At 42.7% G+C, this 16,513-nt stretch overlaps 1 protein-coding gene across 1 annotated transcript in view; it reads right to left on the bottom strand.

Moving 5' to 3' along the window:
* Window positions 1–14,502, bottom strand: part of PDZRN4 (PDZ domain containing ring finger 4) — a 350,110-nt gene extending 335,608 nt beyond the window's left edge. Inside the window, exons 1-3 of the mRNA XM_008140563.3 lie at window positions 13,846–14,502; window positions 11,412–11,498; window positions 9,422–9,529 (exon numbers count right to left, since the gene is read on the bottom strand). Coding sequence (XP_008138785.2) covers window positions 9,422–9,529; window positions 11,412–11,498; window positions 13,846–14,502 — 852 coding nt within the window. The remainder of the gene's footprint in view (window positions 1–9,421; window positions 9,530–11,411; window positions 11,499–13,845) is intronic.
* Window positions 14,503–16,513: the final 2,011 nt, after the last annotated feature.

Genomic DNA, 16,513 nt, shown 5'->3' on the forward strand with positions numbered 1-16,513 from the left:
GAGAACACCAGGTAAAAAGAAAAGAAGGAATAAAGGCAGACAGGCGTGAAGATAAGAAAGGGGAGGAGTTTCATGTTAATACAGTTGAGGGGAGTCTGAAAGGGAAAAAAAAATTAAAGAATAAAGGTTTTGAAGGTCCATTTTTACTTCTTTAATAAATTTGATTTTATCCTGTTGACATGTAATGTTAATGAAGGACCTGATGACCTTAAGGAAAGGAGGGGAAATAGAAAATAAGAAAAGATAACTCTGACAGTAGTAGGCAACTTGAGTTGCAAATGGCTGAGACTGGGTGAAGGGAAAGTTTACTCCCAAAGCTACTGTGCTAGTCAAGGTGAAAATGATCAAAACTTGAGAGAGTCATTAAGGCACTATCTCCAGTTAAAGTTCAGATACCCAGAGTGGGGCAGATCTATTACTCAAATATCTATCTGTATTCCTAAAGATGAATGCTACAGAAAAATAAGAAAATAAGAAAGAAGATGCCAGATGACTACGATAATTGAAGGAAACAGGATGGCCAAAGACACTAAGGCATGGCGTATTTTGAAATTTGCCCTAAAATCAACTCGGAGCTCATTTTAAAATAAATCTCAGCAATGTACTAGGGAAGTTCCACTTGAAGATGTCATTGTAGGAAGAGGCTGAACTCACCTCCTCCCACAGACATACCAAATCTACACCTGAATATGAAATAATTTCCTCTGAAAAAAAAAATCCAAGAAATTAAAAATGGCGGAGAGACCCCTAGGCATCAGGTAAGTGAAAGGGGACCACAAAGAAGTGGGTAGCAAAGGCAGAGATACATTTTGCCACAAACTCCATCCCTGGCACAGTGACCCACAATTGGGAACTCAAATCCTGGATCTTCTCCCTGAGCAGTGAGGGTCTGTACCCCACTTTGGGCACCCCAACTATTAAGACTGGCACCAAGAGACTAGCCCCCAAAACACCTGGCTGTGAAGACCAAAGTGGCGCATGCTCATGAGACCTACAGGCAGGGCTTGGCAAACGGAGAAAAAGCAGACAAAGGGCTTGAATGCAGATGCGCCCACCCAGGCCCTAGCACTGAAGCAGCCCTGCAGGTGGGCAGCATCCTCCACGCTCTCCCTCTGCCTTATAGAAGCTGGCAAACACCATCTTTCTCTTTTTTCTTTGTTTTCCTTTATTCTCTTTTTTTTCTTCCCCTTTATTTCCCTGGAGGGCAGCATCTTTGCACTCTCCCTCTGCCTCACTCCAAGCACCAGTAGCTCCTGGAGAGGAGCTGTGCACACATCTGGCGGCCTGATTTTACATCTGCTGACTCGGTTGTTGTAGCTGCTATGAGGGTCCGCCCCTTGATGGCCTGGCTCTGGAGGCCAGGCGGGCTTATGTTCCCAGGTGCCATGGGATCGGAATCCAAGAGACAGTTCTTAGCAGACAACCGCTCCCAGGGCACTGCATAGAGCCCGAATGGGAGCACACCCCTGATCTTTCTGAGGAAGAGGCCTAGTCGCTTGTCCAGGAGCTTTGGCCTGGGGGTAAGGCTTCTGGCTTGGCACACTGCTAGAGACCATGGAAGGGCTCTCAGGGGACAGAGGCCAGGGGACACCATCTCTGCTCCCTCTCCCTGCCTCGTTCCAGCTCACCGGGATCTTCCAGAAAGGAGCCCTTTGCCGAGGGCCCTGATTTTTGCTGCTGCTGCCAGAGGCCACCTCTCCATTGCCTGGTTCTGATGGCCTGAGCGGCTTGTGCTCCCAGTCCCATAGGACTGTAACCGATGGAGAAAGGTTATTAAGCTGCCACTCCTCCCAGGGCACAGCCAGAGGCAACAGGCCCAGGAGATCAGTCTCCCTGTGAAAGAGGCCTATTAGCTTATCATCCCAGGGGCAGCCTGAGGGGCATGCTCCTCATGGAACACACCTCTCAGGGCTGACTTAAACCTTTCCTGAGACAGCGGAGGGCAGGCACTACCTTCATGTTCTCGCTCTGCAGTGCTCCGGAGCTCCAGCATCTCTCAGAGCGGGACTCTTCTATGTGTGTGGTACCCCAGTTTGGGTGGCTGCTGTCCAGAGGATGCCTTTTGGGTCCCCTGGGATTGTAACAATGGAGAGACAGTTCTTGGAAGGCTACCACCCCCAGGACACTACCCAGAAAGCAGGATGAAACACCGCCAGCCTTTCTAGGAGAGAGGCCTACTTGCTTGTCCTAGAGTTCCCGCCTTAGGGGAAGGCCTCGGGTTGGAACACACCCAGAGGCTGTGGAAGTGCACTCAGGGAACATAGGTCAGAGAGTCCATCTTTGTACGCTCTCTCTGCTTCGATACAGCTCCCCAGTGTCTCCCAGAAAGGAACGTATATACTCATCTGGATTTTCATACCTGCCACCCAGGGAAAGCCTATAGATCGCCTGGCCTTGGTGGTCAGCAGGACTTATACTTGCTGTCCCATGGACTGTATATATTTGCATACCTTCAAGGCTCCTAGCTAAGGATCTGGCTTCCAATAAGCCTGAATCTAGGTAATGACTGAGATTCCACCGCCGCTTTGGGATACTGACAGGTCTTGGCACACCCTGTATTAAAAATAAAATAGTATACTTGGACAGTTGATAGAAGACGATGCTATCTTATATCCACATATTCTACTATTTTCCTAAATAACCCCTGTCATGCTTTCTCAAAAAGAATGGATCTAGCCCTAACCGGTTTGGCTCAGTGGATAGAGCGTTGGCCTGCGGACTGAAAGGTCCCAGGTTCGATTCTGGTCAAGGGCATGTACCTTGGTTGTGGGCACATCCCCACAGGGGGTGTGCAGGAGGCAGCTGATCGATGTTTCTCTCTCATCCATGTTTCTAACCCTCTATCCCTCTCCCTTCCTCTCTGTAAAAAAAAAATCAATAAAATATATTTTTAAAAATTGATCTACTACTTGGAGAACAGGAACACTAGATTAAACCTCCAGTGTCATTCCACTAAGACTAGATGGTGATGACCATTTATGTTTGGAACAATTGAAGAAGCAGCTTCACATGAGAGCCTGCTTGGCCTCGGATAGGCAGAAAACAGGACCTCTACCACATGAGTTGCTTGGGAGCAGAAAACTAGTCTTATTGCTCCTTCTTAACGCTGAGTATGCCATCTGGCATCTATTGGGATTTAGTAAATAGTTGTTAAGTAACTGAATTAAATCACGAGTGTATAGTTATAAAGTTTTCTCTCAACAGCCCTTTTTGCATCTGACTGTCCATATGAATATGTGAAAACTGTACAACTTAAAACTTCCTACATTTACGCATCCAAATTGTGGTGTAGACGGAAATGGGAATCACTGAAAGCTGGGGGAGAGTGGCCTGGATTCTCCACAGAAGGAAAACGCCCACCCCTGTATTGGCTCTGTGCCCTGGAGAACAGACGACCTTGCGTAAACTGAATGAGACACATCAGGCTCACAATAGTGGCTTCTAAAAACCTGCCATGTGCCAGGCACTTTGCACACACAGTAACTATGAACGGCACAGAAACTGAGGCACAGCTGGCTTGCTCAAGGCCACACACATTTCAAGAGAGAGGCTGAACAGGAATTCCAGCCAGATCGTCTCAATTTCAGTATTCATCCTCTTCCCACTTCACCACAGTAATTTTCAAGAGACGTTAAACATATAATTATATAATAACTAGATCACGATGTTAAAAATATACTCAATGTAAGTAACATTTAATCATGATTACAAATCTCATTAAAATGTAATTCTTTACTTGCACTAACACGACTGCTTTTAGTTCTTTCTTAATTCTTTCAGCTCATCAGTCAATGTTGTTTGAATAGTTAAAATACACTTTTAAAATGTGGAATGATAATGTATTATTGAAGAGTTTAGTGATGTGTTCGCATTAAACAGCAATTTGTCAAAAATAACAACAACAACAACTAATGTTCCACCAGATTTACAAGTGATCTACAAAACTTGCAAATGCTTTTTATGCATACACAGATTAGCATGGCTGCTCTGAGGCAGTATGATGCACTGTGCCATCAGGCACACACAGCTGCAGCACATCACAGATCTGCTTCAACAGCACTCCTCCGTGTTCAGCTCCGATCTGCATTTAAATTCCTTGCATTAACAGCTGTAATGGAACTGTGCAGAGCCTTAGGCAAATAAACATGATAACCACCGAAGATTTTGACTATAGCCGTGCAGAGTAGTCACATCAAATGCAGAAGACAGAACATTACAGAAAAAAAAAAAAAGTGTAGCTGGCAGTCTGGAAGAGTTAAGAAATTCTTGTTGAGACGTTGCATTTGTCAAGTTCTTTCTGCTAGTATTAAACTCAGCACTTTCTAGAAAGTGCTACCCTGACATTGTTCAATGTGGGAACTGTTTCTAAAGTAAATGAAAACGCCTTGTGTGCTACATTTCATCATGATTTCAAGCTCAATACATAGAAAAGATTTTAATATGCACACTAATAAAGAGTCGGCTTTCTACTCCAAATTGTTCTTCTCACAGACTGCACAGACCTCCACCCTCACTCCCTGGCCTCCAGAAGCTGAGAGACATCACACAGACTTAGCAAGGAGCTGGAGGAGGCGTAAGGAGAAGAAAGTGTGAACAAAGACCCTTGAATGACTACCCACCCTTCCTTTCACTTTCCCACTCTGGGGCTATGATTGCATGGCCTGCTTTCAGCATTACAGAAATAATAATGTCGCCGGTAGAAACGGGGTCCTTTCACAGAATCGTGAGGAAAGCATTTCAGGTGAGCCTCATGGGAGGTTGTGTGCAGTGGTAAGGATTACTGAAACTGCAGCAAATGCAAAGGGCCGTCCTGGTTTCAGCTCTTGTCCCTCTGGGGCCAAAGCCCAGCCTTGTCTTCATCAGGCCCAGAAATAGGGCCAGTGTCCAAAAATCCTGTACCATGCCAAGGTAGTCCAGTTTAGTCTCCGTCCCCATCTGGCTACCTTAGTCTGTTCTTGGCTGCACTTCAACAGTGCCCAGGCCTGCGCTTGGAGCCCAGCTCCTGAGGGGTCCCAGGCAGCTGCTAGTCCCACATGGCTGTTATGAAGCGAGAATGAGGATGCTAATGCGCAAATGTGAGTGTTACCAGGAGGAGAGCTCCAGAGCTTTGTTAAGCTTGGATTACATGATCTGGGCTTGAGAAAGATCAGGCACTTTTTCAAAATAACCAATCAGTTTTCCAGTCCTTTGCAGGTGTGTGCTCAGCCCTCCCTCTAATCAATCCCTTTCCTAGATCTTTTCTAATCCAACCCTTTTCCCAGGCTAGACACCTCCCCTTTATGGCTGCCACCCTGGCTTCTACTGCGCATGCACTCAGCAGAGAACTTTCCCCTTTCTTGTTTTCTCTCTCCCTCAGAAATCCTGGCTAATGAACAGTCTTGATGGGGGATTCCTTTTGCTTCCTTTCTTTATTAACATCTAGCTACCTCTGCTAACAATAATGGAAGAGTTGCTGACAGCAGCAGTGAACTTTGATTCTCAACTCCATCCCACACGCCCCTTGGGCATCTAACATGATGATACTTCAGTAATGGTACTGCCCTCTTAGAGAACAGTGCCTGAGCCTCTGATAGTGGGTCCTTTGAGTCCAGAAGGGGTGGAAAAGACGCTTTTTTTTAAAGATATACACTCTGGTGAATTCCCGGTCTAAGTGAACCTCTGTTACCAATAGAAAGTGGTAAATATGTTTCTCATGGAACTGACTCCAAAACTAAGTTTGCCTTGTATTATATGAAAAAATATGACATAGCTTTACCTTATAACTGTGATTGTTTTACTTTTATGATTCTTGAATTTATTTGATCAGCTTCCATGGAATGCAGACTATTAAAAAATATTATTTTGGAAGCTGTTAGCCTTTGTTAAAGTTTGGCAAAATTATTATATCTAATATTTTTATTAGAATTAGTAAAATCTCTTTAACCAATAGAAACAAATCTTTAATAACATATCTCCTTTCTCCTTTAACTGAATGATTTACATTTTATAAGAACAATTCATAACCTGTTGTAATATGTGCTTTAAGCAATTAATTTGCCAAAATATTTTCAGCCTGTCTTCACTGTAAGTAAAAAATAAATTGTCTAACAGTTTCTTTTTTTTAATTTCATTCATATATCACTGAATTCAAAGCACTTGGCCATATGTCAGACTGTGGCAGGTAACGTCATATGAGTAGTTTCATAATATATGAACTATTGGTGCACTTTATACTGCTAACAAATTTATTTGTTGAACTAGAGTTAAATCAACATGGTCATTTGAAATTCACATTAGTTCAGTAGACAAATCACTGAGCACAAAAAAACAAAACAAAACAAAAAACCCTATTTTAAAATCTGTTTTTCTGCAGCTGCACATTTTAAATTAATCAATATGTTTCTTATCAGTTTCCCACTGCTAAAAAATATGAAAAGTTGACTGGCCCCACAATGGCAGATGAACTAAAATAACTGAAAAGCATCAAATATTTTTAATTGGTATACAGGGATCTTTTACACACACATATGCACAAGAACAAACATGCTACTTGTTTAAATGTATATATAAAAAATAAAGTCACACGAATATCTATTTACTTTGAAAATATGATGGCACCACTGGACAACTAAATATGAGAGATTTATTTATAATAATCTCCCTCCTAAACTATTTCATGCTATTTAACAGACAACATTCCAGAAATATACATATTGTCTAACTTATTTCTTAATTGCAAATGCAGTCACATGAATCTATGCTAGAACTATAACAAATATGCATATTATTAGTATACCTTGGAATAAAAGGAACATTGATAAATCCTATCAATGAGACACATTTCACCCTCTTGTCATTTACTGTTAATATATGCATGTTGAGGTGATATTATATTACTAATACAGCAGGTTATAAATCATAGTTTAGATTTCCATGGTTGATGTCTTTGATCTTTATCTTATACTAGGGGCCCAGTGCATGAAGATTTGTGCACAGGGGGTGGGACCCTCAGCCTGACCTGCACCCTCTCCAGTCTGGGAGACCTCAGGGGAGCCCTCTTCAAACCAGGAGTTTCTGTCTGTCTTTGCAATCATATGATCAAATTGTCTGAGACCCCAACCCAGTTTGGTTTGGTGCTCACAGAATAATAGAGGTCTTTTCTTTTTTCTTTGCTCCATTAGTGGAGATTTCCTAGAAGTTGCAGGATATCTTCCCTTTAATTTTCCTCAACACTCTGACTTTACTTATGTCTCTCACCTTTTCTTTCCCTCCATCCCCCACCCGCAACAGTAACTTGCTCTAGGCTCACTTTGCTCTAGTGTCTAGGAGATCCTGCAACGCATCTGCCACCAGAACTACAATTCCCAGAATTCCTGGTGCTCCCCACACTCTTGGTTTCCTCTTCCAGTACAGGGGCTGCAGAAACCAAAAGGACTGTGAACTCCAGTCACCCCCCCCAGGCCGGGGCTGACAGGACCAGACACTCCAGTGGTGTCCCTGGGACCCCCGCTGCTTGGCGCTGGCGCACGCACATGCTGGCCACAGGCTTGGAGTGGGCAGGGTCCCAGGGACGCCCGCCGTGTTGCTCTGGCTACACGGAGGGCGGGTGGGTGGGCGTCCAACCTCGCCCCCGGCTGTTTGGTGCCTGTGCGCCATCTTTGTTGGGTTAATTTGCATACTCACTCCTGATTGGCTGTGGGCATCACAGAGGTACAGTCAATTTACATATTTGTCTATTATTAGTATAGATGATTTATATAAGGTTATTTTGATATATATTAGTAATTGTATAAGATAGATGTCTAGATGAACTTCATTTATCAGCCATAGTTTTTATAGAATTACTTCTTTACATTAACAAAACCAATAAATTTTTAATAAAAATACTATACCAAAACATGAGACAAATTCTTCTTCCTCTTTTTGAAGCCAACATTAATGAAGCATGCATAACATTGTTACATAGTTAGAATAAATTATTTTCTAAATCCCTAGTACATGTTTCTATTGTGTGTATCTGTAAGTTTGTGTGTTACTTCAATATATGTATTCAATTCCACCAGCGCTTCGAATAGTATCAAATGCATGCCTTCCTTTTCCATTTAACTGGAAAAACCAAAAGGCTTTAGACATAAGACAGAAAGCAAAAAGGACAAATGTTTTTGTTTGAATTATGATGCCCTTTAAATTATACTGCACAAGTACAAGTAGAAATAGAACAATTCTAACTTTAGAAACTGTAGCATATAAATGTCTCCACTAGGCAAACTGTCAAGACAACCTGGATAGCGTCAGTGAAAGTAGGTCTGTCCTTTCTTGGCTATAAAACTGGAAGGAGAAAATCTTGTTACCAGAGGCCTCTTCAGATAAAAACCAGTTTTTCAGCCAAAGAAACTCTTCTCTCTTCCTCAATGTGCCTAGTCAGTTAATTTCTAAATGTTATGAGATCTTTTTTTTTTTTTTCCAAAAGTGAAAACAATTGGCTCTTCTATACTGTTTACCCTTATCCTAGGTCAAATTATTCAAAATTCAAATTTTTAATGAAAAAATAATGAAGATCTAAAACTCTATTCAAAGTATAATAATATAGTTTATACAAGCATTCATAAAGATATCATTAGTGATTATATAATCTAGAATAAATAGAATTTCCCCAAAAGAATGGCAGAGTCAAATATACCTTCCAAATTTCTACTTAGCCTTTACTAATACATTGGGAATAACCCCATTGACAAAAGTTCCCTAAACATTTTCAGCAACACTAAATAATACTATCTCAACCAGTTAAAATTCCGAAAGCACTGGGTTGGTGAATGGCAGTGTGACTCAAAATTCCATTATCATTGCCCAAATTTTAATAACGTCAAAGCATTCACTTTGCCAACCCCAAATACAACAATACAGCTACAATGTACACTACAGAAAATGAAGAGTTCCCACCAGGTTTTCACAATAGGGAAAAAAGTGCTTCCTTCCTTTTTTTATGTAAACAAAGACAGGAAGAAAATAACCATATTAACTAAAAAGTACTAAAAGACATTTATAAATAATATCACACTCTATATAATATACTAATCTCAAGTTTAAAAATAGTAATATTTCCTCAACAAAATGTCCTTCAGCAAATATCTATCATCCTATTTTTGAAATGTTGTAAAAATTAATTATAACATTTAATTATCACATAACTACCTTCACAGTTAATGGGGAGAGACAATTATTAAAACAGAGATATTCATTAACACATTTAGAAACTTCATTAACACACTTAGGTTATTTTATCCCAATATCTAATAATTAATATAGGTGAGGTATGTACTATATGCTCTAGTTCAATATACATTCTAATAAGTACCACGCCAAGGTAAAGTAATACGTTTGGAAATTTAAAATGTCAAGTGTTTCTGCCACGCATCATATTTGTGTTTTATTATTGTCTTACCTCAATGATTTTGTCATGAATCTCCAAGCCTTCTGCTCTGTCAGCAGGTCCATTTTTCAAAATTTTTGAAACATAAATTCCTTCTCTCGATATTTCTTCTTGACCATTCTATTAAAAATATAACCATTAGCAGTAAGAAAGATGTAAACAAAGTTTTTAGTTGGATCAAGGACAATTTAGTAAATGTCTCACTGCCAACCCTCCTTAACATGCAACTCTTTTTCTTAGCTGGGGATTTGACACTGAATTTTAACTTACTTAACACCAGTCATTCATCAAGATGTCAGCTTTAATGAATGAGTCCAGCATCTCTGGCCAGATTATCTATTTACCTCATGTTTTCAAGTATGCATAAGAAACTATGGGGAAAGGGCATGTACAAGGCGATATCAACAGGCTCCTCCGTATGATTTATAGAGCATCCCATTTCTAAAGAGAGGGTGTATGTAATTTAAAAAGGTTGTAAGTTAAAGAAAACAAGAAGCATATCCAGCCTCACTATATAATTGGTTTGAGAGGTGGTCACAGTCTTCAAAATATAATTTAGCCCCGTGAAGTGACAGATTTGGGGATATAAATCTGGCTGTTTCTAGTCACAGGGAAGACTGGGAGCTTGCTGAAGTGTGAAATCCCAAAGGATCAACTCTAAGCTGCAAGAGAACCCATTCAAAGCTAATCGTTACACGTTTCAGGTGTAATGAGCCTAATGATCGAGTAAACCTCAAACGTATAGCCAATATGGTACAAGTAGTACATGTTAGCCAGTCCCAGGAAACCAACTACAGTGCAAAACTTATTTAGGGAAAGTGCCCAATATCTTATAATAATACATCGTACAATTCTAAATGCCATTTCACTTCATGGCAGGTTAAATAACATTTTTTCTCCTTAATTAGTCTTCCTTAACATGAATTTTAAGAGGGTCTAAAAAATGGCCAATGTCACCTAAATGTCAAACACCTAACTAGCATTCATAACAATATTCCTTAGGGGAAAATGAAACAAAAATGATATGATGAAAAGACGTCTATTTTTTCCATAATAAATGGGGACTGTCCTAGAGACAGAAGCAAAGCAGTCATTAGTTGCTAGGTTTTTCAGATGCTAAACACAAAGAGGAAATATGCCCTTGCCATCCTGACCTAAATAGAGCATATGGCCAACAACTCTAAGACAGTTCCCCTAGACAACATCTGCACTGCAGGATGCAAAAATTTCACGGCAGTTTATTGAGAAAATGAAAGAACATGGTTTCTTTTAAAGCTTCACCACCTTTTTCTAGTTATAGAGAAGATTAAGTTGATGTAGTAATTTAAAGGATATGATAGAACTTTGCAACTACAGCACAGTATACAGTAAAAGGATTATAATCCATGCGTTTTGAAAACAGTTGGCATCATTGTAGAAAGTATTATTCATTCAATTAAATAAAAGAATTGACTTGGGGAGTCAAAAATATTTCAAACCTGCTCTTGTCCTTTAACATGTCATTTCCTATGTAACTGTGAAAACAATATCCCTTATTTCAAAACTGATTTTAATGGTTCATTCATTCATTCAGCATATATTGCCTGGTTGGTGTAAGCATCTGAAAACTGACTAACTTAACATAACCAATAGGAGGTGCAAGCAGGCAATACAATTGTCTAATATTATTAAACAGAAATTGCCTATACACATTACTATGAAATAGGTTTATTTAAGAAATTTGCCAGTGGGGCCATACAAGGTAGATAAAATGTGAAATGTACTCTTTTCAAGTAGTAAAGAGAAGGAAGTTTTTAGCTGTTTTGTTTTGCTTTTCTAAAATATATATATATAGGTATGTATATATATATATACAGGAACATTTGCATTAAGGAAACGATTTAATCACAAGCATAAATTTAAAGATCAAACCAGATGCTTTTTGTACTAAAAATCCACAAATGAAAACTAAGTTATTATTTTATAAGCAAAGAGTGAGATATGCATTAACAAGGTGGGTTACCTGATTTGGCCGACCTCCTATAATATTGAATCCCAAAGTGTCATTTTCTCGTTCTAATAGAATGGTGAATGGCTTATGTTCTCCACCCTGGAAGAAAGGGGATAAAATAGCAAACTCCATAAAAATACATATAAAATTAAATAAATTCTAGAGTAAAGCTTTTTTCCCCACTGTAAATAAATTAACATTTGAAAAGGGGAAAACTTACAATTAAGGATGGCTGAATTTGAGAGAAGGTTAATTTATTCCTAAATTCACTTTGAAAGAATGTATTTGAAGGGAACAACCATACATGTGAGAAAAATAACTATTTTCAACTAAATGGCATTGCATTTTTACACATTAAGCAGCCTTTATTCTAATGCTTTCATTGTTTAATTCTGACTTCACTGTAATTTAAAACAGAATTCTGGTTTAGCCTTGCAAGTGTTCTTATTCTTTCCCTCTATTACAATGGAGTAACATAAATTGTTAAAGGATCTGAGAATTATTCTATGTAAAAATTTCACCTCAGAAAGTCTGAAGTAATAGTGAACTATTTATAAATTTCTCTCCACTGTACTATTTGGATTATTATTGTCATGCAGGATATGACAGGTTACAGTAATCCTAATTTTAAATAGTTTTCTTATTGGGTTTTGCATAATTCCAGAAGATTAAATAAAATAAAATAAAATAAAAAACAGAGGAGAGTTAAACACATAGGAATTATATTACAACCTGTTTATTAGTACAGACAATTTTAAAAATAAGATGAAGTAGTGCCAGACTAGAGGAGTTTATTTTGTTTATGGTTATGGATGTTAACTATCCTAAGATATCATATATTTGGCAATGGGCAATTCCTTCAGAATGATAAAATCCCATAAGCATCTTGTACCGCTACTACCATCCTCACCCCCTTTTCCCAGGAGCTTTTCCCAGGCAGTGCGCACAGCAGCCCCTACTGGTGGTGGGAAAACATTTCTGAGGAGCACAGAGAAGCCTTCTGATAATGAAGGCTGCAAATCATGGGCAGTATGTCCTCACTCCTGAGAACCACAGCTTGACTTTTTGAATGGACTTCCCTGTCATATAATTCTAGCTGTTACTCCTTCCCATCAACTATTGCTTCCCTAGGACCTTGAAACCTGAGCTGGCACTACAAAGCATATTTCTGGCTTCTCTCTAGCGCTTCTCATTTTGTAAATTTATCTGGATGTAAGTAGAATAGAGAAAGAATAATAGGTAGCATCCAGTCTTTTAATTACGCAGTGAGTGTGCTTCCGTTTATCAGAGTAGAAATATTGTAGCCCTTCACATTTCAATTTTTTTTTTTTTTTTTAGGTGCAAGGACAGAAGCGTCTTAAGTCCTTGCCTGAGTTGGAGGGAGTCCCAAATGGGAAGCACCCCGGGTTGCCCCTCCCCAAGACACTGAAGAATGGAAACAGCTCCTTGAATGGAGTGCAAGTTCTCCTAAACCCCTGCTCACCATGGCAGCGACCAACAATGTCAAACACTGTGCAGAAGTCCTCCAGCAGAGAAGTGACAGCTTTATAAACAAGGGGTGCTGCAAAGAGGCTTGTTTATTCGGTCTAAAAGCGGGCAGCCCACGAGCACAGAGCACAGTTGGGGCCAGCAGCTTCCACAAAGAAGAGAAACAGCCGCTGCAGAGGGGGGAGGAGGGGAGAGGAGGGAGGGCTCCTTTGACCCCAGATGGATGTAGCTGCTCTCAGACTTGGTTCCCCAAGTCACACACACACACACACACACACACACACACACAGCACACACGCACACCGCTACCACCACCAATTCTGAAACAAGGCAGGTAAGGGTTATTTAGGGAAGGTAGGGGTGATGCAAAGAACTCTTCAGGTCTAAAAAAAATATATCATCTCTTAATCTCTTAACTCTAGTTCCCACATCCCTGACGTTCCCTGTACTGAGTAGAAGGTGGCTGATATGGGCAGTGTGACAGGGGAACCAAGTCATTCGGAGCCAACGGAGGGGGCTAAGCAGGCCGCAGGGATGCTGGTGCAGTGGGAGAGGGAGGCAAGGGTGGCGAGGTCCCTGCCTCCTGGTCTCAGGTAAGGGCCAAAGGTACAAAACAGAGGCAGGGAGGGTGAGGGCAGGAGTCAGAAAGAGGGGGAACAAGGTTTCCGGGTGAGAAAATGAGTTTTCCTAATAACCTCCTTCTTCGTGGAAAAGTTGGCCTAGAAACTGTTTAACTCTTTCCAACCCTCATCTAAACGGAAAGGGAGCAATCCTTGCTAACTGCCATCCTCAGACATTCGGAAGATGAGTAACAGTAGAGTGACCTCGGGCGGGTGGATGCCTCCTACTGCATGACAAGGAGGGCAGCACCTTCCCCGGGGAGTCCTGAACTACAGAAGGAGCCTTCCTCTTTCCACCCCAGCGATCATTCCCGGGGGGCCCAGCCCTCCGCGCTTACCGGGCCGTGGCCGCCGCCCAGGTCCCTGGCGAAGTTGCGGACGTGAGCCATGTACTGGGCGAACTTCTCCCGGTACCTGCGGGCCGCCAGCTGCACCTCGTCCTGCAGCGCCCAGAGCTGCGCCAGCAGCGCCTGCTCGCGCCGCCTCCAGGCGAGCACTCGCGCCCCGGGCCCCCGCCCGCTCCCGCAGCAGCCGCCCGGCAGCCCCCCGCGCGCGCCCCCGCCCCGGCCGGCCCCGGGCGCCGCTCCGCAGCCCCCCCGCGCGGGCACGTCCTCGCCGCCGCCGCCGCCGCCGCGGCCGACCGGCCCCGAGACGCAGCCCCCGCGGCGGGCAGGGCCGAAGTCACGGCGCTCGGCGTGCGCCTCCAGCTCGTGCCGCCCGACCGAGCGGCCGCAGCCGCGGGCGCGGGGATCACACCGGATGCGCAGCTTGCGGATGAGGCTGCGCAGAGGCAGCACCCGGTACAGCTCGCCGGGCGCCAGGGGCTGGCACTGCAGCGGGCACCGGCGCCGCCGCGCCGCCCAGGGCAGCAGGCAGCTGGCGCAGAAGACGTGCCCGCACGGCGTGCACAGGGGCTCCTCCAGCACCCGGCCGCACAGCTTGCACTCCAAATCCGGGCCCAGGGCTTCGGCGAAGCGCTCCAGGGCAAAGCCCATGGCAGGGATGGGGGGGTCAGGGGACGCGAATGCGGAGTCCACTTCCTCCGAGCACCCCTGTCTCCCCGGGGCACCCCTGAGACAGCACTCCCGCTGTGGCCCCGGAGAGGGGCAGGAGGAGAAGGTTGGGGGGGGTTGTAGTCTCAGAGTTTGGCGTGAAGTTTTCAGGCTCCAGCGAAGTCCCCTGGCTCCGCCGTATTGACGCTAATAGAAGCCACCTCAAGGGATGCCCCCTAGCCCCCTTAGCTGCTCTGCAATTTATATTCTTTCAAATTGTGTCCGCGGAGGGAGGGCCGAGGCCAGCTCTCAATAGCCCTTAGGGAAACGGTGCTCCACTTCGCCTGCACAGTGAACTTCAGGCAGTCTTCCAGCAGAAATAACTTCCAGTTCCACCTGAACACTCGAAGCTCCAGGGAAGCAGAATCTTTGTCCATGAGGTTGTCCGTTCCATCGACTCCTCATCACTCCGCATCAAGTGGATCTGCAATAAATGTGTTTGAATTAGATGCACTCTTGTTCTTTCAAAGCAATCAACGACAAAATCACCAGCTAGGTGTGCCTGCCAGCTTAGGAAAATCACTGCGAGGTATCTCCAGAGCCAGGTTTCTCAAATCACAATCCAGAAGTCAGTGAGATTCCTGAGGCAGGATGATGACTGGCAGCCACGATGGGGAAAAGACCAGGTGCTCGCCTCAGGAAACCTCTCTCTTAGGGAGAACTTGAACCACCATTCAAGGCCTCCAGCCATGTGAGGAGGCTGGGATTCTGTTACTGAGCGGAGTACTCCGACTCCAGGTTCAATCACCACACCATCCGTCTTCTACTTCCGCAGGCATTGACACGGGGAAGGGAATGCGACCTTTTGGGCACCTGGGAAGGTGAATTAAAGGGAAGGATTATGAAGGAAAGCAGTGAAATCACAAATAAAATCTTACTAGTTGCTTCCCTCTACTTACCCTGTATATGCAGTTTAGGTCCAAAGTGCTTCCTCCCCCAGTTTGACTCTTCAGGGTGGGTAGCATGCCAGGCCTTACTGAAAACATGCAGCAAGGAGTGCCTCCAAGCTCTCCTTCAGCAGCTTCCTTCACCATCTTCTGAAACTTAGGAACGCAAAGCAACCCTATCACCTGGATACATACCACTTCCTGCCCTTATGCCGCAGCTACTTCCGCAGGCCTGAGATGGGCTCCCTAAATTAATCAGTGATGATTCCTCATCACCAGCTGAGCGTTTTGCCCAGAGAGCTGTGTCCTTATGGATAGCACCAGTAGCTATCAGTTGAAACACAGGAACAAGGCTCCAGTCTTTGCCCTTTAAATCCTTGAAGGGAAGAATTAGCAATGGCTAATAATAGAGGCTAATAAGAACCTTCTGGGCCTTCTTTCTGTTTGAAAGATGAGATTTTATTAGAGTAGTTCAATAGCAGTGGGGATCCTGGATTGACTTGCCAGATATTTGATATGCTTTTAAACTTGTTTCAAAATAAGATGCTATAGTCCACATTTTCTACATATACTAGTAGATCATGATAAAGTAACATTTGCCACAATGCTGTAAATTTCCCCCTTCCCTTTAGCCTTTCACAAACAAACAATAATTCCCAAATAAATAAGGAATCATTTCACATTAGTAGCATGAGCATATGCTTCTGAATTGCATAGGTAGGCTATACAAAGGAGAATGTTATAGAATGTATTCAAATAATCTGGGCCAGAGGCTTCTGTTCCATCTTCTTTTTTTAGTTACAGAAAAAGCTGTGACTTATAGCTGTGAGTTTATAGCTAGGGCTTGACATTTATTTCACAATAAGCATGATAATAGTGAGAATGTTTTTAAGAAAAGAGAGAGAAGAGGTGAAATCTGAAAATGTTCAGTTGAGATATTATAAAACTGAGACATGCAGTTAGTTGAAAATTTAAAAAAAAACAACAACATTATATATCACAATGGTTATATGATGAGTTTGGTTAACCTATGTAATTCTTGTAGCAAAACTAGGGTCGTGAGTAGA

The sequence above is a fragment of the Eptesicus fuscus genome, chromosome 7 (assembly GCF_027574615.1).
Source record: "Eptesicus fuscus isolate TK198812 chromosome 7, DD_ASM_mEF_20220401, whole genome shotgun sequence".
NCBI classification, from domain to species: domain Eukaryota; kingdom Metazoa; phylum Chordata; class Mammalia; order Chiroptera; family Vespertilionidae; genus Eptesicus; species Eptesicus fuscus.